This window comes from Camelus ferus, chromosome 33, assembly GCF_009834535.1.
Source record: "Camelus ferus isolate YT-003-E chromosome 33, BCGSAC_Cfer_1.0, whole genome shotgun sequence".
Taxonomy (NCBI): domain Eukaryota; kingdom Metazoa; phylum Chordata; class Mammalia; order Artiodactyla; family Camelidae; genus Camelus; species Camelus ferus.
This window is the reverse complement of record NC_045728.1, coordinates 20,711,313-20,731,943: the sequence shown is the minus strand read 5'-3', so window position 1 is coordinate 20,731,943 and position 20,631 is coordinate 20,711,313. Positions and strand designations below refer to the sequence as shown.

Sequence of the window (20,631 nt, the reverse complement as noted above, 5' to 3'; positions counted from 1 at the left end):
GTTTTTCTATCCTACAGAGGTTTTAAAATGTAATATAATCAAATAGCAATTTTCTTTTTTAAAGTTTACAATTTTGGTTACAGTTTCATTATTGTTTTCTTAACAAGTCTACTGTTTAATCTCTCAGGACTGAAAAAACCAGTTATTAATATGATAAAGAATTAACAACAAAGGAATGTCAAGGGAAGGGCACAACTGCCTCATTCTCTAGGGTATAATAGCTATTCCAGTTTTATCACCGAGCTTCAAAACAAAATGAATTTTTATATTTTCTAAATGAAATAATGTACAACCACCATCTTAGGCTGTACAACCACCATCTTAGGCTGAGCTTATCACTTTCAAACACAAAGCTTCATTTTAAGCTTGGTAAAAAACTTAACAGGAATGATGGCCGACCTTAGTATGTAGTGTGTACCTTACAGGCAATGTTTTTTTAACAACCATAACACAGTTATAATGCCATTAATGAAGTCCTCAATTTAGAATCTGGAACATTCTTCCATGAAGGGGGGAGGGGGGATTTCAGTCCAATGAGTCTGTCTCAAGATCTTCATCTCTTGTTTGCTCCACTTGTATTCTCTTTTCAGTAACTGGATTAATGCTTTGAGCCCAAAATTAGATACATTTTTTATTACTGTAGATTACATGTTGTCTGGTGCTCAGTTTCCATTTGTTCCTCTTGCCTGCGTTTTCTATCTGCTGCGTCTTTCTCATGTTGGCCGTTCACCATCTTCCTTCTATGAGCAGTCTGAAAGTTTCTTCCACCTTTTCTCTTTTCACCTTGATCATCTCCTTCCTCTTCAGAATCAGAGTTTGAAGTAACCCGTTTTAGCTAAATTTTTCCTTTCTGATTTAACTTCTTTCTTCCCCTCTTTTTTATCTGGCTCTTTTTTTGGCTTATCTTCTTCCTTCTGGCCCTCTTCATCCTTTTTAGGCTGCTTGTTAGGTTGTTTTTCCTCTTGACCCTTTTTCTTACTTTTGTCTTCTTCAGTTACCAGGTCACTTTCTGAAGGACAGGTATGTTTTACCATTTGGGGTCGGCCTCTTGGTTTTGGAATCTTGACTTCTGTAGCTGTTTTAGTACTCACTTTCAGATTAACAGATGCTGCTGCTGCTGCCGCCACTACTCCGGCCTCCTCAGTTTCTACCTGTTTTTCTGCCTTTCTCTCTCTCCCTCTTCTGGCAGCTTTTGGAGTGATTATGTCAATTGCTTTAGTCACGTCCTCATCGCTGGCTTTTTCTTCATGATCAGTATCTTCCTTTGAAACACTAGTTTCCTTTTCTTCAATGTCAACATCACATGATGCATTTGATTGTTTAGTTGATGTCTGTTGACTTGAAAATTTCACTTTCGGATTGTTACCTATCTCCCATAAACCTTCAGTAAAACCTTTTCGTTTATTTGGTTTGCCGTACTTTTCCTTATTTTCTGAGTAAGGAAATATATATATATATATATATATATTTTTTGGAAATATATTCTTTGGGCCTAAAAAAGCAGTCTCATAAGTTCCAAAAAAGAAAAAAAAAAAAAAAGGTAGTTTGTTTGTTGGTGTTTTTACAGCCCCATCGGGAACTTCATCTACTCGAGCTGGCCAGTGAGGATAACCTTTCATCTTGGCGAAGATGAGGTCCCCAGGTTTGAAATCGCAAGTCATGTTTCGGGGACGAGGCTGGAGGTCCGAAGCCCAGGAAGGAGATAAGGGGGGAGGACAGGAACCCAGGTCCCCCGAGGGGCGGGAGGGGTGGGAGGGGTGGATGCCTTGCGGTGTCCCGACGCGCCTGCCAGGGCCGCGGGCGCAGAGGCTGCGGTGGCCGGCCAGCCGCCTCTGCTCGAGTCCACGCAAGCCACCGGAGCCACCAGCTGCCACAGAGGCGTCTCAACGGCCCCAAATCATCGCCGCCGCCGCCGCCGCCGCCGCCGCCGCCGCCGCCGCCGCCGCCGCCGCCGCCGCCGCCGCCGCCGCCGCCGCCGCCGCGCTGCTCACAATTTGCTTTTTTCTAATTTGTATTGTGCACATTAGTTAACAAGGTCTTTTCACCAATAAAATTTATTAAATTATTATATTTTCTTCTAATAGATCAATAACTTTATCTTTAATTTTGTATTAATTTGTTTTTCATTTATTTTCATGATCTAACATTTTACGCATTTATTTTTTTTCTGGACCTTAATCTACCAGAATTACACTAATTATAGTCCTTGGTTCCTCACATCTTTAAACAACGGCCCAAGCATTTTATGTGTATGTTTATTGTCTTTTAGTAATACAGTTGACCCTAGAAAAACATAGATTTGAACTGCTCAGGTCCACTTCTTTGCAGATTTTTTTTTTCAATAAATGGTACTACAGTCTGTAAGATCCAGGGTTTGTTGAACCTGTGGATGCAGAATTCCAGATACAGAGGGCCAGCTCTAAAGTTATATACAGATTTTTAGTAGCACGAGGGTCAGACCCCTAACCCTCTCCGTGTTCAAACATGAGCACTTCTGAATCAACTCCCTTAACAAAAAGGGGATCTCGAAAATAACCTGTATCTTTCTGTGCTTTCTCCCACCATCGTTTGCCATAAGACAAACATTATTCCAAATTCTGAGTTCATCATTCTTTTCTATTCTAGTATATTTTTAAAATTAATAAAGTATAAGTTATAAACAATAAAATCACACTTTTAAATGCACAAGCCAATGATTTTTGATAATGCATGTACTCAAAATACTCATCTCCTCAATTAATCCAATTGTAGACCATTTACAACTCTTCAGAGAGTTCCATCATGCCCTTTTGCAATTACACTCCCCCTTCACTGTCTGCTATAAGCAACCACTGATTTAATTCCTATTAGATTATATTAGATGTGCATGCCCCCCAAATATTACATAAATGGCTTCTTTCTCTCAGAGAATGTGAGATTCATCCATATTGTATGTAGCAGAAGTTTGTTCACTTATAATGCTGAATAATATTTTACTATATATATATTTGAATAGTTTACTTAGTATATATAGTATATGTTGTATAAATAAATTATTTGAACTTTTTTCCCATTTCAGGACCATTATGAATAAAACTGTTCTGAATAGTCACATACCAGTGTATTTGTGGATGTATGTTTTCATTTCTCTTATGTAAATTTCAAGATGTAGCATTGCTGGGTTTACACACCAAGGGTATTATTTAACTTCATAAGAAACTGTCAAATAGTTTTCCAAGGTTATTATACTGTTTACTCTTATCAGTAATATGTGAGAGTCCCAGTTATTCTAAATCCCTGCCAACTCCTGGAATTGTTCTTTTAAATTTCAGTCATTCTTGTGGGTAAAAAGTGGTGTCTCACAGCAATTTTGCTTTCATTTTCAGATTGCTAATGATATTGAGCAATTTTTGTGTATGAACTCATTGACCATTTGTATACTTTCATTGGTGAAATGTTTGTTCATTATCTTTTGCATTCTGAATATTGGGTTGTGTGTGTTCTTCTTATTGACTTATGAGAACTTTTTATATGTATTTAGATAAATGTGCCTTGTCAGATTTTTAGGTTTCTACTATTTCCTCCTAGTCTGCAAGTTAAGTTTTCACTTTCTTGAGAATGTCCTAAAAAGAGTATATGATTTGAATTTGATAAAGTACAGTTAATTAATTTTATCTTTTATGTTTGATGCTTTGGGGAGGCTAGGAAATTTTTGCTTATCCCAAGCTGTTGATTTCCTTCTTTGTTTTCTGTAAGTCTTCTATTTAGCTTTCATGTTTAGGTCAGTAATTCATTTAAAATTAATTTTGCTTATTGTGAGGTAAATTATTTACAGTAAGTATATCCAGTTGCTCCAACTCCACTTGAAAAAAACTGAACTACATTTTTCTCCTATTGAATTACATTGTCTCCAATGTTGAAAATCAATTGGCCATGTATTTGTGGATTCTGTACTTTTCATGACTATTATTATTCCAGTAATTTTTTTGATAACTGGGGCTTTAAAAATATGTCTTGGAAAAAAGTTAGTTTATGTTTTCCAACATTATTAATTTTTTTGAAACTTGTTTCAATCATTTGGGTACTTTGAATTTTTCTACAAATTTTAGAATCAGCATACAGATAACACATAAATATTGCTGAGACGTAACTGAGATAGCATTTTGTTTATAGTTCAAGTGGATATTCATCTTAATCGTGGATATTCAAATCTATTAATTAGTTATAAATTTCCACTTATTTAGATTTTTTAAAACTTTCAGCAATGTTTTGTATTTTTCAGTATACAGGTCTTCCACATGGTTTGTGAGCTTTGTCCCTAAGTATTTTATGTTCTTAATTCTGTGTATATGCAATTTTGCTTCAGTGTCTGGTTCTTCAATGCATCTATATAGAAATATAATTGATTTTTGTATATTGATCTCATTCCCTGTAGTCTTGTTAAACTCACTTATTATTTTGAAGTTTATTGATTTTCTACATATATGGTCATGTCATCTGCAAATAGAGCTTAATTATTTCTTTCCAATCTGTATGCATTTAATTTCTTCTTCTTGCCTTATCTTACTGGCTAGAACTGCTAGTTAAAGGCAGTGGTTGGGGGAAACATACTCTCATTCTTAATCTTAGGAGGAAAACATTCAGTAGTTCAAATTTAATTATATCATTAACTGAAGATTTTTTTATGAATGCCCTTTATCTGTTTTAGGAAATTGCTTTCTATTCCTAGTTTGTTGAATTTTTGTTTTATTCTCAGAAGAGGACTTGCATCTTGTTAAATGCTGAAGATTATCACCAGCTTTTTCTTTTTTAGTTTGTTCTTATGATGAATTGCTTTGATTGATTTTTAAATTTTAAATTAACCTTGTATTAGCAAGAAAAAAACCTACTTAATCATGGTGTATAAGCCTTTCTATATATTAAATTATATTGTTTAAACTTTTGCTTGAATTTTTGCATGTATGTTCATGAGGGATATTGGTCTGTAGATTTCTGTTCTTGTAATGCTTTTGGTCAGGTTTTGGTATCAGGGTAATGCTGGTTTTCTCAATTTTCTGGATGAGTTTCTTTAGAATTAGTATATATTTTTTAATGTCTACTAGAATTGACCAGAAAAACCATCACAGCCTGATGTCTTCTTTGTGGAAAAAATTTTAACTACAAATTCAATTCCTTTAGTAGATAATAAGATCATCTACTTCTTGCAGGAACTCCAGTTTTCATGTTTTTTTCTCTTCAAGAATTTATCCATTGCACCTAAATTTGTTTAAATTACCAACACAAAATTATTAATGACATTCCCTTCATATCTTGTTTGCATTTATAATAATGTCACTATGTTTTCCTGATATTGGTAACATGCCTTCTCTCTTTTTTCTTTATCTATATGGACAAAGTTTATGACATATTAATCTTCTTAAAGAAATTGCATTTGTTGTCATTATTTTTTCTATTGTTTTTCCATTTCATTGATTTCCAATTTGATCTTTACTGTTTTTTATCCTCTACTTATTTTGTGTTTCATTTATTCCGTCTTTTCTAGTTTCTTGATATACAAGCTCAGGTCCTTGATTTAGACTTTCTTTCCCAATATAAGCACTTAGTCCTCTAAATTTTCCACCAGTTTCTACTTTAAGTGTATTACAAAAATCTGGTTAAGTTGTGTTCTCATTTTTGCTTGAGTAAAATTAGTTTTTAATCTTATTTTAGATTAATTTGTTGACCTATGAGGCTTTAAAAAAATAAGTGTATTATTTAGTTCCTAGCTCTCTGGAAATTTTCCAAAGATCTTCCTATTATAGTTTTCTAATTTAATTCCATTATAGTCAGAATATATTTTGTTTGATGTGAATCCTTTTTAACCCAGAATGTGGTTTATGTTGATAAATGTTCTGAATTAGCTGGATGAAATGTTCTATAAACATCATTTAGGTCAATTTTGTCATTTGTATTTTTCAAGTCCTCTATATGCTTATGATTTTCTGTCTACTCATCTGTCAGTTTTTGAGAAAAGGATATTGAAATCTCTGACTTATTATGGAGTTACCTGTTATTTCTTATAGTTCTATTAGTTTTTGTTTAATGTATTTTGAAGCTTTGTTATTAGGTACACAAGTGTGTAAGATTCTTTGTTCTCTGATGAGTTGACTGCTTTGTTTTTATGAAATAGATTTTTTTATCCCTGCTAATATTCTTGTTTCTGAAATTCACTTTATCTAATAATATATATAGCCACACCAGGTTTTTCTTAATGTGTTTTAATGTGGTGTGTTGGTTTATTAGAAACTCTCTTACAAATTATTGCAAATGGTTTAAAACAACAGAAATTTTCTCCTTAACTGTTCTAGAGGTCAAAAGTCCAAAATCAACACATCAGCAGGCCTGGTTCATCTGGAAGTGCTGAGGGGGAATCCATTCCACATCTCTGTCCTTGCTTCTATTAGCCGTTGACAATTTTTAGCATTCTTTGGCTTGTAAACAAATCACTCTAATTTCTAAATCCCATCTTCACATGGTTTTTCCCTCTGTGTCTCTGTTTCTATTCTTATCTCTTATATTGGACTTATCATTGGATTTTAGTCTAAACTCAATCAAAGATGTTCTCATCTCAGTATCCTTACCTTAATTTATCTTCAAAGACCCTTATTCCAAATAAGGTCACATTCTGAAGCTCCAGATGGACATAGTTCAACTTTTGGCTGCCACAGTTCAACTCACTACACTTGATACATCTTTTGCCTTCCTCTGACTTGTAACCTATTTGTAGACTACCTTATATTTATAGTGGGTCTTTGGTAAGCATGATATAATTGGGTCTTTTCATCTAGTTTCACAGTATCTCTCTTTTATATAGAGATTTAGCACATTTATATTTTATGTAATTATTAATATTGTTAGTTTTAAATCCGTCCACTTGTTAGCTGTTTTCTATTTCCCCCATCTATTCTAGCTTCCCCTTTTTCACATTTGCTTCCTTCTTTTGGAGTAATAATAATAAATTATTATTATTATTATTATATTTTTATTCTTTGATTTTGTTTGTAAGTTTAGTTTTGCTTTTTTACTGTGAGAATTCTAAGTGAACTGATTTTAAGTTTCTGATTATCTATCTATATATATATATATAGGTAGAAAGAACTGAATAATACACCAGAATGGATTTCCTCAAAACCAAATAGTATTACACTAATTCTTAATAGCATCTACCATGAGCAATGCACTGTTTTAGGTATTTTACTCATGTCAACTCATTTAATAGAACAACTCTATTAAGTATATACTATTTTATAGATAAGAACATTCAGATACAAGAAGTTTAACTACTCTTCTTAAAGTAGCAGGTAAATAGTAATATCTGGGACACAGAACTACTCAGTATCCAGAGATCATATTCTTAACTAGAATGCTAGTAAAGCTTCACAATGTTTGACTTTGTTGTTCTTGTTGACTTTCTACATGGGCCTTGAGTGAAAGTGAGGGTTTTGTGTGTGTGTGTGTGTCTTTTCTTCCACTTTCTTTTTCCTTTCTTTTCCCTAGTTTCCTCTCACATCTGTTGACTTAATCAGTGCCTTTATCTAGATACTGACCCTAGTCCAAAATTAGGTACTACATTGGTGTTTAGGGGGCTTTCCTCTTTTGGAATATTATAAATCCAAGTTCTCATTCTGCATCAGCTTGATGCAAGTCTTGGCTGAGCAGCTGTCTTTCTTCCTTCTCGTAACTCATACAGAAGCTTGATCAGAGGTCATAGCACCAAGAAAAAAAATTATACACCAAACTAGGCACAAAATTCATGACCCTGTGAGCCTGGCTCTGTTTATTTGTTACCTGCAGGTCTCTTGGGGTCCTGGTTCCCTGATTCCCTGCAGGAATTGAGCTCTTGACAACTTCTCCTGAATTCTGGTTCAGAAGTCATGCATGTATTTGTTTCAGCACCTTTTTACCACTCTTTTTATTTGAAGGTTAGTTATTAGCATATCCAATTTGGCAAATGTAGACACTGGGCCTCAAACTAGCTAAGCAGCTTTCCCGAGGTCACCTCGTTAGTGCTAGTCAGAACCAGGCATTAAATTCATAACAGAACAACTCAGGAGTCTGTGTTCTCTCACTCTACCATACATCCTTCTAAGACACAGATAATACACGTTTATCCTGTGGGCCAGGCCTCTGGAATACCATGACTTAATCTAACCCTTCAAGTTCAAGCATAACCTCGTGTACTGCCTGTGGAAAGACTGCTTTCTTCATTTGCTTTCATCCACAGGGAGAGCAGTGGTAGGCAGGTCTTTCAAATGAAAAATATCTTAACATGATGTGATTCAAATCAGGGTCAAAACCTGACAGTGTTGTGTACACATACATTTAGTGAAGGCAATGTGAATTTATTAAGCATCTGCCTGTAGAACAAGTTAGAAAAGTTTCATTATATTGGTGGGATCATCTTAGCAATAACATATGAAAAATGACCCAGCCTTGTTAGTCTCCATACTAGCCCAGCAGGGATGTATTAAGAAAAAATGAACAATATGGAGCATCTGTTTGGCCAGGCATCTTTTGAAGACTTTTACGTTTGTTAATTTGCCTTATTTTTAAAAAAAATGAGTTGTGTATTTTACTACATAATAGTTATCATTGAGAGAATATAGGCTCAAAGAGATTAAGTAATTTGTTCACTAACACCTGTCAACTAAGTAGAAAGCCAGGTATCTCTGGTCCCATATCAGATGCGTCCTCTTTTTTAGCAGCTAGATTGCCTTTGTCTGACGTCTTACCACGACTTGTTGAAAGACGTCCACTTCAGGAGCAAGTATTTTTAGACTCACAAGTGTTTCTTTTATCTTTAAAAAGGCCTACATTCTTTATTAACATTGGTATTAATAATCATTCTTCATTCTTGGACTAGGCACAAATAGAAGTTGCTCTGTAGCTGATAAGGTTTCTCTCAGTGACCTTTCCCATGTGACACTTCTGTGGCCACTGACCTACAACTACCATCCCAAAAATGGAACATGACCTAAGCTGGGCCAATTACAGGTCTCGTCCCCCTGGACACAGTGATTGGTTCAAGGGATAGGTGGATATACGAGCCACAAGCTCCTCCTTAGATATAAGATAGAGAGAAGACCTGTATCTCCTGAACTCCTGAACATTTGCTCCTGAACAGAGCAAATTAATATCATCTTATCAGGTGATGAAGAAAATTCACTTACAGTTGAAGAGATCAAAGCCAGTAAGCTGCCAGGGGTGTAAGTGTGTGATAAACAGTTTCCTAGTCTCTGGATCCAGGCATCTCTAAAAACAAGCCTCCTCCTGCCTGTCCATTGTTGGGTTATACAAGTCAATAAAGTTTGCTAAAGCTCTTCTAAGTTGAATTTATGCTCTTTGCTACCTGCAGTATCTTGCCTGATACAGCTTCTTACCAAAGAGAACAACTTACAAATGGGAAATCATGGATCTTTTGCCCATGGAATTTTATGGTATTGTTCCCCCTGCCACGATCACATCACCCCCCAAAGAGTAGCAATGATAGAAGACATAGAAGTACTGTTTCTACTATGACTGTCATAACTTCTACAGATTACATCAGAAAATGCAAACTTCATACACTTAACCTCTCTCCTCAGATTATACAAAGACAGAACTGCTTTGGAGTATGTGGGCATTTTCTAGATGGCACTGACAAAGACTGGGCAGAAATGAGAAGGAATAATGGATTTTCCCAGAATTAGCCATAGTGCCCTCACCAACATTTCTGGCTTAGGATGCTGGCATGGTTGGCAGGGGGATTTTTATCTGACTATTAAGAAATCCCATACATTAAAGTGCCAGAGACTGCTGATTGTGTTTTCCTTTTCCCTTTTAAAGAGAGATGCCTTTGATTTCACCTGCAAAAAATCATGAGGAACAACCCTAAGAGTGGAAGAGTTCTGCTTATGCCAAGACAGAAAACACCGAGTGCCTCTGTGAGGAAGACGCCAGTGGTGAGCCTGACGATGGGACCGTATCTCAGAGGCCATCCAAGGACTACCTTAAAGTGAGTAAAGGGGAAAATTCAGAATATAAAAATCCCAGAAGTGGCCTATATCAATCAAGTTGCCTTGTTTCTCAAAGAGAAGTGGCCTGTTTGTTTTTATGGCACCTTTCTCCCTTGAGATACACCTACTTCATGTCTCATTCCTTTCAAAGCTTTCTATTGGAAATAAAAAGATTTTTCTTCTTGACATTTATTCAGTCTTAAATAATGTATTTATTATCAGCTTCCTCTCTGTTATGTACCGGCTATGCTTGGAATTGTCCAGTCTTCCCTAGATTGGACTACAGGGAAGTTCACTCTTTAGCTCATTCTGTTCCCTGGACTCTTTCCCTTGCACTCCTGTAACCATCCTCACCATCGTGGCCAAAGACTAGCTAATTGTCAAAGACAATGGACCTTACTTACTATATCTTACTTAACATCACAGAGGAGATTAATCCCTCCCAAGAAATCCCTTTTTTGGCACTTGTGAAGCTTCCTTGCTGTTCTATTCTGTAGTCATTCTTCAGACTTATCCCTTGGACTCTTAATTCTTTTCTAAACATTAATACTTTTCAAAAATTATTTTAGGCCTTTTTCACATTACTCTGTCCCTGAACTATTCTGTTCAGCTTAACTAAATGCTGATGGCTCCAAAATACTCACATGAGTACCAGATCCATGTATCCAGCTGCCTGATGAGTATTCTTAATTTAAGGTTTCCAGCAGAAAAAAAAAAAACCTCAGCTTGTCCAAATGTAAACTAAACATTTCTTGCACTACTTCAAATTTCTTCCTTGTCCTATATTTCTTACTTAAATTAATTACTGTACAGAGTAATGCAAGATTTTTAATTCTATTTTATTGAAGTATAATTGATTTACAATATTTTATTAGTTTCAGGTATACAGCAAATCAATTTAGTTATACATATACATATATATTCTTTTTCAGATTATTTTTCGTTATAGGTTATTACAAGATATTGAATATAGTTCCCTGTGCTGTACAGTAGGACCTTGTTGTTTATCTATTTTATATATAGAAATGTATATATGTTAATCCCAAACTCAGAATTTGTTCCTCTCTCCCCGTTTCCCTTTTGGTAACCATAAGTTTGTTTTCTATGTCTGTGACTCTTACTTCTGGTTTGTAAGTAAGATGATTTATATCATTTTTTCAGATTCTACATATGAGATATTATATTTGTCTTTCTCTGTTTGACTTACTTTACTTAATATGTAATGTCTGGGTTCATCTGTGTTGCTACAAAAGGCATTATTATATTCTTTTTTGTGGCTGGGTAATATTCCATTGTATATATATGTATATGTATGTGTGTCTCTGTGTGTGTGTATGTGTATGTGTGTATGCCACATTTTCTTTACCCATTCCTCTGTTGATGGACATTTAGCTGCTTCTATGCTTCTATGTCTTGGCTATTGTAAATAGTGATGGTATAAATGTTGGGGTGCATGTATCTTTTCAAATTAGAGTTTTCTCCAGATATATGCCCAGGAGTGGGATGCTGGATAAAGGATAACTCAATTTTTCATTTTTTAAGGAACCCCCATCTCATTGTGATTCCTTCTTTATGTCTTTAGTTGTAGGAGATCTTTTCTGTAGGTTCCAGTCTTTTCCATCAATGGTTGTTCTGCAGTTAATTGTGACTTACGTCTTAGTGAGCTCTGGCTCCTTCTACTCTGCCATCTTGGCTGCTCTCCTTTTCATTCTCTGTTATTTCCAACCTATTTATTCCTTTCAAGCTACTTTGTAAATAATCCTTGAATAGGTGCCCTCCTTTAAACTCCTGCTACTTTCCAGAACATACCTTCATTTCCATGCTTAATTACTGTTGTAGCTTAACCATTTCCTGCCTCTAAACTGTCTTCTATTTTACCACCAAGGTAAGCTTTCAAAAATGGAAGCTGAGTCAGATTCCATTCCTTCTGGAAATCTTCAGTGGTTGCCCTTGTCTTTGGTATAATTCAAACCCTATAGTGTACTATTGAACATGCTTTATTGTTCAGTCCCCATCCAACTAGTCAGCTCCACCTCCCGTTCTATCACTGTACTTTATACTTTGACAGTTGATGTTCTGGGACATTTTCAGGATTCTGTCCTTGAAGAAGGGAAAGAACAGCTGTTGCTTCTCACTATACACAATTTTGTTTTAAAGTGAAGAGCTCGGTTTATTTTCTAGGTGTGTTTTTTTTATGAATCAAAATATCTTCCAAAATGTAATGGGTATTGATTCTCAGGAATTCTCTGATTATCCAAATAGGTCTAGAAAAGTAATATCATAAACCAATACTATGTTATTCCAATTCTGTTGAAATGCATTAACAGGAAGTGAATATGTATACTTTTAACAACATTTAGGCTATTTTAGTTGTATAAATTTACAAAATGTATTCTTCATCATCAACATCATCATGCACTTTAAAAAAAGACAGAGATGAAATGAAATAGTTGGAGTAATAGGTCATGCTTATGGACACGTCTTGGTTAAACGTGTGTTGGGGTCATGGAAGAACTTACTGACATGCAGAAGGGAACAATACGAAAACACATAGATGTGCATATTTCATTTACAATTTTATAATTTTGAACTTAATAATATAGTGTTTATATTTGAGAGTATCTTAAACTGGCTATTAGCAGCTAAAAATAAAAGCAAAGTATATTCATTATGTCATAAAAGCAAGTGAATTACACCAGATTTAAATGTTAAAAAATGATTTCCTGAATTTTAAATGAGAATAATAGGATAAACAGTGTTATTATTAATAACAATACTCAAAATTAGGGAGCGCTTCTCATATCCTAAGTACTTATATCCATTTAAATCTCAAAATTTTCATAGATTAGGAAATGGACCTTTAGATAAGTGAAATCATATTCCAAAGATCCATGTAACTAAAAGTTGCAAACCCAGGTTTTCCTTGGCTTCCCAAGCACTATTTATAAGATAACTTAATTTTTTATTATTCACCTCCTGATGAATGTTGGAAAAGCTCTATGGGTAAGAACAGAACAGATAAATGTAGGAAGTAAAAGTCAAGAAAAAAGTTCCCAGTAGTGAGTGTTGAACTGTATATGCTGAATCCATACGTGATCATTTCTGATAAGCCACTTTGAAACAAGGACTATGTTATCCATAAGCGGAACCTATGTCCATTTGCTTCTGTAGTTGTAAAGAAGTTTTAGCTGTGATGCAAATTATGTATTAGAAGATAGACTACCTCAGTAACTAGATCAACAGAAGCACTTGTGCTAAAAAATACCCCTTTTTATAGCATAAATAACTGGTAGAGAAGTAGAAACTGATGAGAGATGGATCTCTGTTTCCCATGTCTTTAAGAAGAGAATACTGGTTTTCAACTTCACAACATTGGATTCAATTCCTCCTTTCATATCTTCCCTGTATAAGCTCTGAATTCACTTAAGTAATTTTATCATAAACATCATTTTTTTCTGTGACTTTAAAAAACAAGATCAGTAATGAAGGTAAAAAGAGAAATTATCCTTTGCTCCCTACTCTGAATCGAGGACAAAGAATTATTCTTGAAAATACCACCATAGAATTGAATTCATCGTGCTATGTGAATTGCACTTTTTAAGGTTGTAAAAGGTGTGACATTTTTATCTAGCAACAATTCAAAAGTGACCACAAAATAAATGAGCTTCCTGGTTTTGCAGCATTATGTCATTCCAATATAAAAGTTCTCAGAATTACTTCTAACTGAAGAGTTAGAAAGTAAATAAACGGGGCTTCATCTCTAGGTATTGAAGTTTTTTATTCATGCAACTCTCTCTTCAAACTCTTTTTTACCCCCCGATTCTTCAAGAGGCAATACAAAGCAACAGAGAAAGCAGTTAAGACCTGTGCTCCCCTGACTGAACTGAAAGTGCCAGATGTGGGTAAAAGAATGCATTTTTCCCATTTGCAGTCCTCTAGTCCTTGTAGTGGTTTCCGAAGGAATTCAGCAGAACTCCTGGGTATCAAAGAGCACAGGTTACAAGACATTGGACCTCAGAAACTAAGATAGAAGAGAATCTATAAGGCCGTCTAGCTAGTTTCTTCAAAGATCTATCATACTCTCTATAGCTTTCTTGATATGTGGTCAGCTAAATAACTGAGTATTTCGAGAGCCATCATGTTTTTCACCTAATCTTTTACCTATGTGTTAACTCTGCTAGTGTATTATGATTATACTGAGCAAAAGCTGTTAGATGTATCTTATGGTACACACTAATGTTACCAAGTCCAAACACATTCTGCTCACCACACAACAGGCCAATAAATTGGGAGACAAGGTGTTGGAGCAAGGAGTAGCAACTTTATTTGGAAAGCTGACAGACCAAAAAGATGATAGGCTAATGTCTTGGAAAATCATCTTACTCAAGTCAGAACTTACGAAAAAGGGGAGAGGGTGTGGTTGGTTGTTGCAAACTTCTTGGTGCAGGAATTCTTGTAGCTGTCCACATGGATTAGAAAACAAATGCTATTTTCTATTCTGCAACTTGTTATCTTTATAGGAGGGCAGAAGTGTTACTATCCTTAAAGGTCAGAGCTTTGAGAATAGGCTCTCTTGTATATTTCAGGCCAAAGGCAACATTTCTTTTAAAAAGTTGCAGAGCGAGCAAGACAGCCTAGAAAGTAAGACACAGGGTTAAAAGCCAGAGGAACAGATCTACAATGGAGTCACATTTGTTCTTTTCTTTTTCACTAAGTCTGTTCCTTTTTCCATAGTCCTTCTTGATATTATATTTCTCTTACATCATATTTATCAAAAACAAATGTCATTAATTATTTCAGTTGTTCCATAAAGATACTTAGTTTTGTAAACTTCTATTTTAGCAGTTCTTCCCCAGAACCGCTTCTGTTGTCAATGCTATTTTTGAAACTATGCTTCCTAGAATAGAACATAAGACTCCAGATATGAACTGACTAGGGTAAAATATACTAAGACATTTTTCTTGGTTTTAATGCTGTATATTTATAAATTATGTCTAAGATTGGATTATTCCTTTAGGGAAAAAAAAGTAAAATGTGAATTGGGAATAAGAAATTCTTGAGGAATTACTGAAGATTACTTAAAATTATTGTTTTTAGTCTGTGTGAATTTTTTATACTTCTGAGCCTTAAATTTTTACTGTAATTTTATTTTACTCATTTTGGCTTATTTAGGTGTTTTTATACTGAGACTTTCATTAGGTTTTTTTTTTTTTTTTTTTTTTTGCAGTTTGCCATCTTCACAAGTGATAATCTGCTCTCTATGTGACCACATAGTTTATTTGATTAAAATAATGAGGACTTCTGCTCTTTATCAAGATGGAGTAAAATGGAACAGGTTTACCCTCTACCATAAAACTACTAAAAGAAACAAACAAAATCTACGAAACAATGGCATTCAAGACATTGGGCATCAAGCAACATAAGACAGTAAACCCGTGAGATGGATGTGAAAAACAGGTGAGCCCTACAATTGCCTAAGCTTACTTCTTGGTGAAAGTTTCCAGGCCACAAAACAGAGAGTGGAGCAGAGGCAGAGCCTGGGAGGTGTGTCCAGAAAAGCCACAGCAACTAGTTGTCACAATGTGAAGTCCCAGAAAGAAGGCAGCTGCGCACAAAGGGAATTCTGAAGATCTGAAAATAGTTTCCCTTCAGTATTCTGCTGAGTACAACTGCATACTGATGCATACACATGAGAAAATCACTCAAGGTGGGGAAAGAAACATTCAAAAAGGATTACAAAGAACAATACCTAGTGCTGACACAGAACCAGGACTAATATATGTTCTAAACAGCCAGAGTAGAATATTTCATAATCCACAGTACATCAGATAAAGGACAAAGCACGATCACATTAGTACTGAGAAAACATTAACCTTGTTTAAACACAGGTCTGGCTGGTCTCATCTAATAAAGTCAAAAGCAAGACCTAAAAGGATCAAACTGTTTCCCTGTTTTTTTAAATCCTGTCTCAGGTTAAAGTTCAAGAATATGTATAGAAGTAATAAGACAGATCTAGCACCAAATATGATCGAATTCAGTGTCTGACATTTGATCAAAGATTAACAGATACTCAAAGAATCAGGAAAATACAACCTATGCATAAAAAGTTGATCAATTCAAACTGACACAGAAATGACTTAGCTGATAAAATGAGTAGGCAATAACATTAAAAGTTTTTATGACTCTATTTTATATGTTTAAGAAGCTAAAGGAATGACTGAACACTTACAATATTGACATGGGAGATCTAAACATGACCCAACGTAACTCTATAGAAATGGAAATTAAAATTAGATTAAAAATACACGGGATAGTGTTAATATCAGATTAGACATTGCAGAAAAATATGTAGCAATAGAAATTATCAAATGGAAACACAGAGATAAAATATTTGAGAAGTGATGGTCAGAAATAATTTTAAAAAATCAGTACCTAAAAATAGTCCAAATTTGTTTAAAACAATAAACTTAGAGATCTGAGAAGCTAAATAAAACCCAAGAAACATGGGTAAAAATATATCAAGGCAAAACATAATCAACCTAATTAAAATCAGTGATAAAGAAAAAATCTTAAAAGCAAGCAGAGTAAAAAGAACATGTTAAATATAGAGGAATCAAGATAAAGATAACAGAATATTTCTTGTGAGAAACTATGCACACTGAAAGAGAGTGGGACAATATGATTAAAGTACTCAAATAAAAAACCAATCAATTTAGTACTATTTAATCAAAATTCTTTTTTCAAATGAAGGTGAAACAAAGACAGTTTCAGACATCCAGTAGTTGAAAGAATTCAACCACAAATCTGAATTTCAAGGAATGTTAAAGGAAGTCTTTTAAGCAAAGAAATGATACTAGATGGAAATCATTTTTGTACAAAGAAAGATAGACCACCAAGAATGATAATTACTTGGGTAAATTTAGACTTAATTTTTAATTATTTAAATCTCTTTCAAGGAAAATTAACCTCTTTTTTTTTTAAATTAAAGTCTAGTCAGTTACAATGCATCAATTTCTGCTGCACAACATAATGCCCCAGTCAGGCATGCATATACATATATTCATTTTCATATTCTTTTTGATTAAAGGTTATTACATGATATTGAATATAGTTCTCTGTGCTATACAGAAGAAACATGCTTTTTTTAATCTATTTTTACATATAATGGTTATCATGTTCAAACCTCAAACTCCCAAATTTATCCCTTCTCACCTCCTTTCCCCCTGGTAACCATAAGGTTGTTTACTATGTCTGAGAGTCTGTTTCTGTTTTATAGATTAGTTCATTAGTGTCCCTCCCTTTTTTTCCCCCCATAGATTCCACATATGAATGATATCATATGGTATTTTTCTCTCTTTCTGGTTTACTTCACCTAGAATGACAATCTCTAGATCCATCCATGTTGCTGCAAATGACATTATTTCATTATTTTTTATGGCTGAGTAATATTCCATTGTATGAATATGCAACAACTTCTTTATCCAGTCATCTGTCAATGACATTTAGGTTACTTCCATGTCTTGGCTATTCTATATAGTGATGTTACAAATGTTAAGGTGCATGTATTTTTCAAATTAGAGTTCCCTCTGGATACATGCCTAGGAATGAAATTGCTGGATAATATGGTAAATTTATTTTTAGTTTTTTGAGGAATTTCTGTACTATTTTACATAATGGTTTCACCAAACTACATTCCCACCAGCAGTGTAGGAGGGTTCCCTTTTCTCCACAGCCTCTCCAGCATTTGTCATTTGTGGATTTTTTAATGATGGCCATTCTGACTGGTGTGAGGTGATACCTCATTGTAGTTTTACTTTGCATTTCTCTGATAATTAGAAATATTGAGCACTTTTTTCATGTGCTTGTTGACCATTTGTATATCTTCATTGGAGAATTGCTTGATTACATCTTCTGTCCATTTTTGGATTGAGTTGTTTGTCTGATTTTTGTTCTTAGGTTGCATGAGTTATTTATATATTCTGGAAATTGAGCCCTTGTGAATCATATCATTTGCAAATATTTTGTCCCATTTCGTAGCTTGTCATTTTGTTTTGCTTATGCTGTGCAAAAGCTGTAAGTTTAATTGGGTCCCATTTGTTTATTTTTGCTTTTATTTCTTTTGCCTGAGTAGACTGCCTTAGGAGAACGTTGTTGAGATTTATGTCAGAGAATGTTTGCCTATGTTTTCTTCTGTGAGATTTATTGTGTCTTGCTTTATATTTGACTTTTTAAGCCATTTTGAATTTATTTTTGTACATAGTGTGAGGGAGTATTCTAACTTCATTGATTTACATGCTGCTGTCCAGTTTTCCCAACATCACTTGCTGAAGAGATTGTCTTTTCTCCATTGCATATACTTGCCTCCTTTGTTGAAGATTAATTGACTAGAAGTCTCTGGGTTTATTTCTGGGCTCTCTATTTTGTTCCATTCATCCATATGTCTGTTTTTATGCCAGTACCAAGCTGTTTTGATTATTGTAGCTTTGTAGAGTTGTCTGAAGTCTAGGAAAGTTATTCCTCCAGCTTCATTCTTTTTATTCAGTATTCCTTTGGCAATTCTGGGCCTTTTGTGATTCCATTTAAATTTTAGGATTATTTGTTTTAGTTCTGTGAAAAATGTCCTGGGTAATTTGATAGAGGTTGCATTAAATCTGTAGATTGCTTTGGGCAGTATGGCCATTTTAACAATTTTGATTCTTCCAACCCAAGAACATGAAATGTCTTTCCATTTCTTTAGGCCATCTTTAATTTTCTTAGTCAATGTTTTGTAGTTCTCTGTGTATAAGTCTTTCACTTCCTTGGTCAAATTTATTCCCAAGTATTTTCTTTTTCTTTTTTTTTTTTCTTCTTTTTGATGCAATTTTAAAAGGGATTGTTTCTTTACCTTCCTTTTTTGATATTTCATTGTTAGTGTAAAGAAATGCCACTGATTTCTGTATGTTAATCTTGTATCCTGCTGCCCTGCCAAATTCTTTTATCAGCTCTAGTATTTTTTGTGTGGAGCCTTTAGGGTTTTCTATATATAGTATCACGTCATCCATATATAATGAAAATTTTACCTCTTCTCTTCCAATTTGGATCACTTTTATTTCCTTTTCTTGTCTAATTGCTATGGCTAGGGCTTCCAATACTGTATCGAGTAGAAGTGATGAGAGTGAGCATCCTTGTCTTGTTCCAAATTTTAGTGGGAAGGCTTTCAGCTTTTCACTGTTGAGTATTCTGCTGACTGTAGGTTTGTCATAAATAGCATTTATTATGTTGAGATATGTCCTCTGTATACCCACTTTGGTAACAGTTCTCATCATAATAGGTGTCGAATTTTATCAAATGCTTTTTCTGCATCTACTGAGATGATCATGTGATTTTTGTCCTTTCTCTTGTTGATGTGGTGTATCATGTTGATTGATTTGCATATGTTGAAACTTCCTTGTTTCTGTGGGATGAACCCAACTTGATCTTAATGTATAATCTTCTTTTTTATGTGCTGTTGGATTCTGTTTGCTAATATTTTGTTGAGGATTTTTGCATCTATGTTCATCAGTAATATTAGCCTTTAGTTTTCTTTTTTTTGGTAGTGTCATCATCTGTCTTTGGTATCAGGGTGATAGTGGTTTCATAGAATGAGTTTGGGAGTATCCCCCCCCCTTTCAATCTTTTGGTAGAGTTTGAGAAGGATTGGTATGAACTCTTCTTTGTATGTTTGATAGAATTCCCCAGTGAAGCCATCTGGTCCTGGACTTCTGTTTGCAAGTTGTTTTTTTCTTTTGTTTTGTTTTGTTTTTTACTGATTCAATTTCACTTCTAGTGATTGGTCTGTTCAAATAATCTATTTCTTCTTGAGTCAGTTTTGGTGGACTGTATGTTTCTAGAAACTTGTCAATTTCTTCTGAGTTGTTCAGTTTATTGCCTTTTAGTTGTTCATATTATTCTCTCATGATTGTTTTATTTCTGTGGTGTTGGTTATAATTTCTCCATTTTCATTTCTTATTTTATTCATTTATGTGCTCTCTCTTCTCTTCCTGGTGAGCCTAGCCAGAGGCTTGTCAGTTTTGTTTACTCTTTCAAAAAAACAGCTCTTGATTTGATTGATTTTTCTATTTTTTTTTAATCTCTGTTTTATGTATTTCCTCCCTGATCTTTATTATTTGTTTCTTTCTGCTGACTTTCGGTTTTATTTGTTTTTCTTTTTTCTAATTCTTTTAGGTGGTAGGTTAGGTTGTTTATTTGACATTGTTTTTGCTTTTTGAGGAAGGCCTGTATTGCTCTGAACTTCCCTCTTAAGACTGCTTTTGCTGCATCACATAGATTTTGTGTGATTGTGTTTTCATTGTCATTTGTCTCAAAGTATTTTTTAATTTCTTCTTTGATTTCATCATTGACCCACTGGTTTTTTAGTAGCATGTTGTTTAGTCTCAATGCTGTCACTTTTTTCTCTTTTTTTTTTTTTTTCTGTGATTGATTTCTAGTTTCATGCCATTGTGATCAGAGTAGATGCTAGAAATAATTTCTGTCCTCTTAAATTTGTTGAGACTTTTTCTGTGCCTGAGTATGTGGTCTGTCCTAGAGAATGTTCCATGAGCACTTGGCAAGAATGTATATTCCGCTTTTTGGGGAAAAA

The 20,631-nt window shown here is 34.5% G+C and overlaps 1 protein-coding gene and 1 long non-coding RNA gene across 2 annotated transcripts in view; one reads left to right on the top strand and one right to left on the bottom strand.

Annotated features, from left to right (window-relative positions):
• Positions 1-221: 221 nt before the first annotated feature.
• On the bottom strand, positions 222-1,887 carry LOC102523909 (PC4 and SFRS1-interacting protein-like). Its single transcript, XM_032472337.1, is given in 2 exon segments — positions 222-824; positions 826-1,887. Coding segments are annotated over 2 exon segments (1,026 nt in total). The 5' UTR covers positions 1,662-1,887; the 3' UTR covers positions 222-634.
• A 7,925-nt stretch (positions 1,888-9,812) lies between these two features.
• LOC116661102 overlaps positions 9,813-20,631 on the top strand; it is a 122,759-nt gene continuing 111,940 nt past the window's right edge. The window contains exons 1-2 of the long non-coding RNA XR_004316843.1: positions 9,813-10,012; positions 15,241-15,470. This is a non-coding gene — a long non-coding RNA (uncharacterized LOC116661102). The remainder of the gene's footprint in view (positions 10,013-15,240; positions 15,471-20,631) is intronic.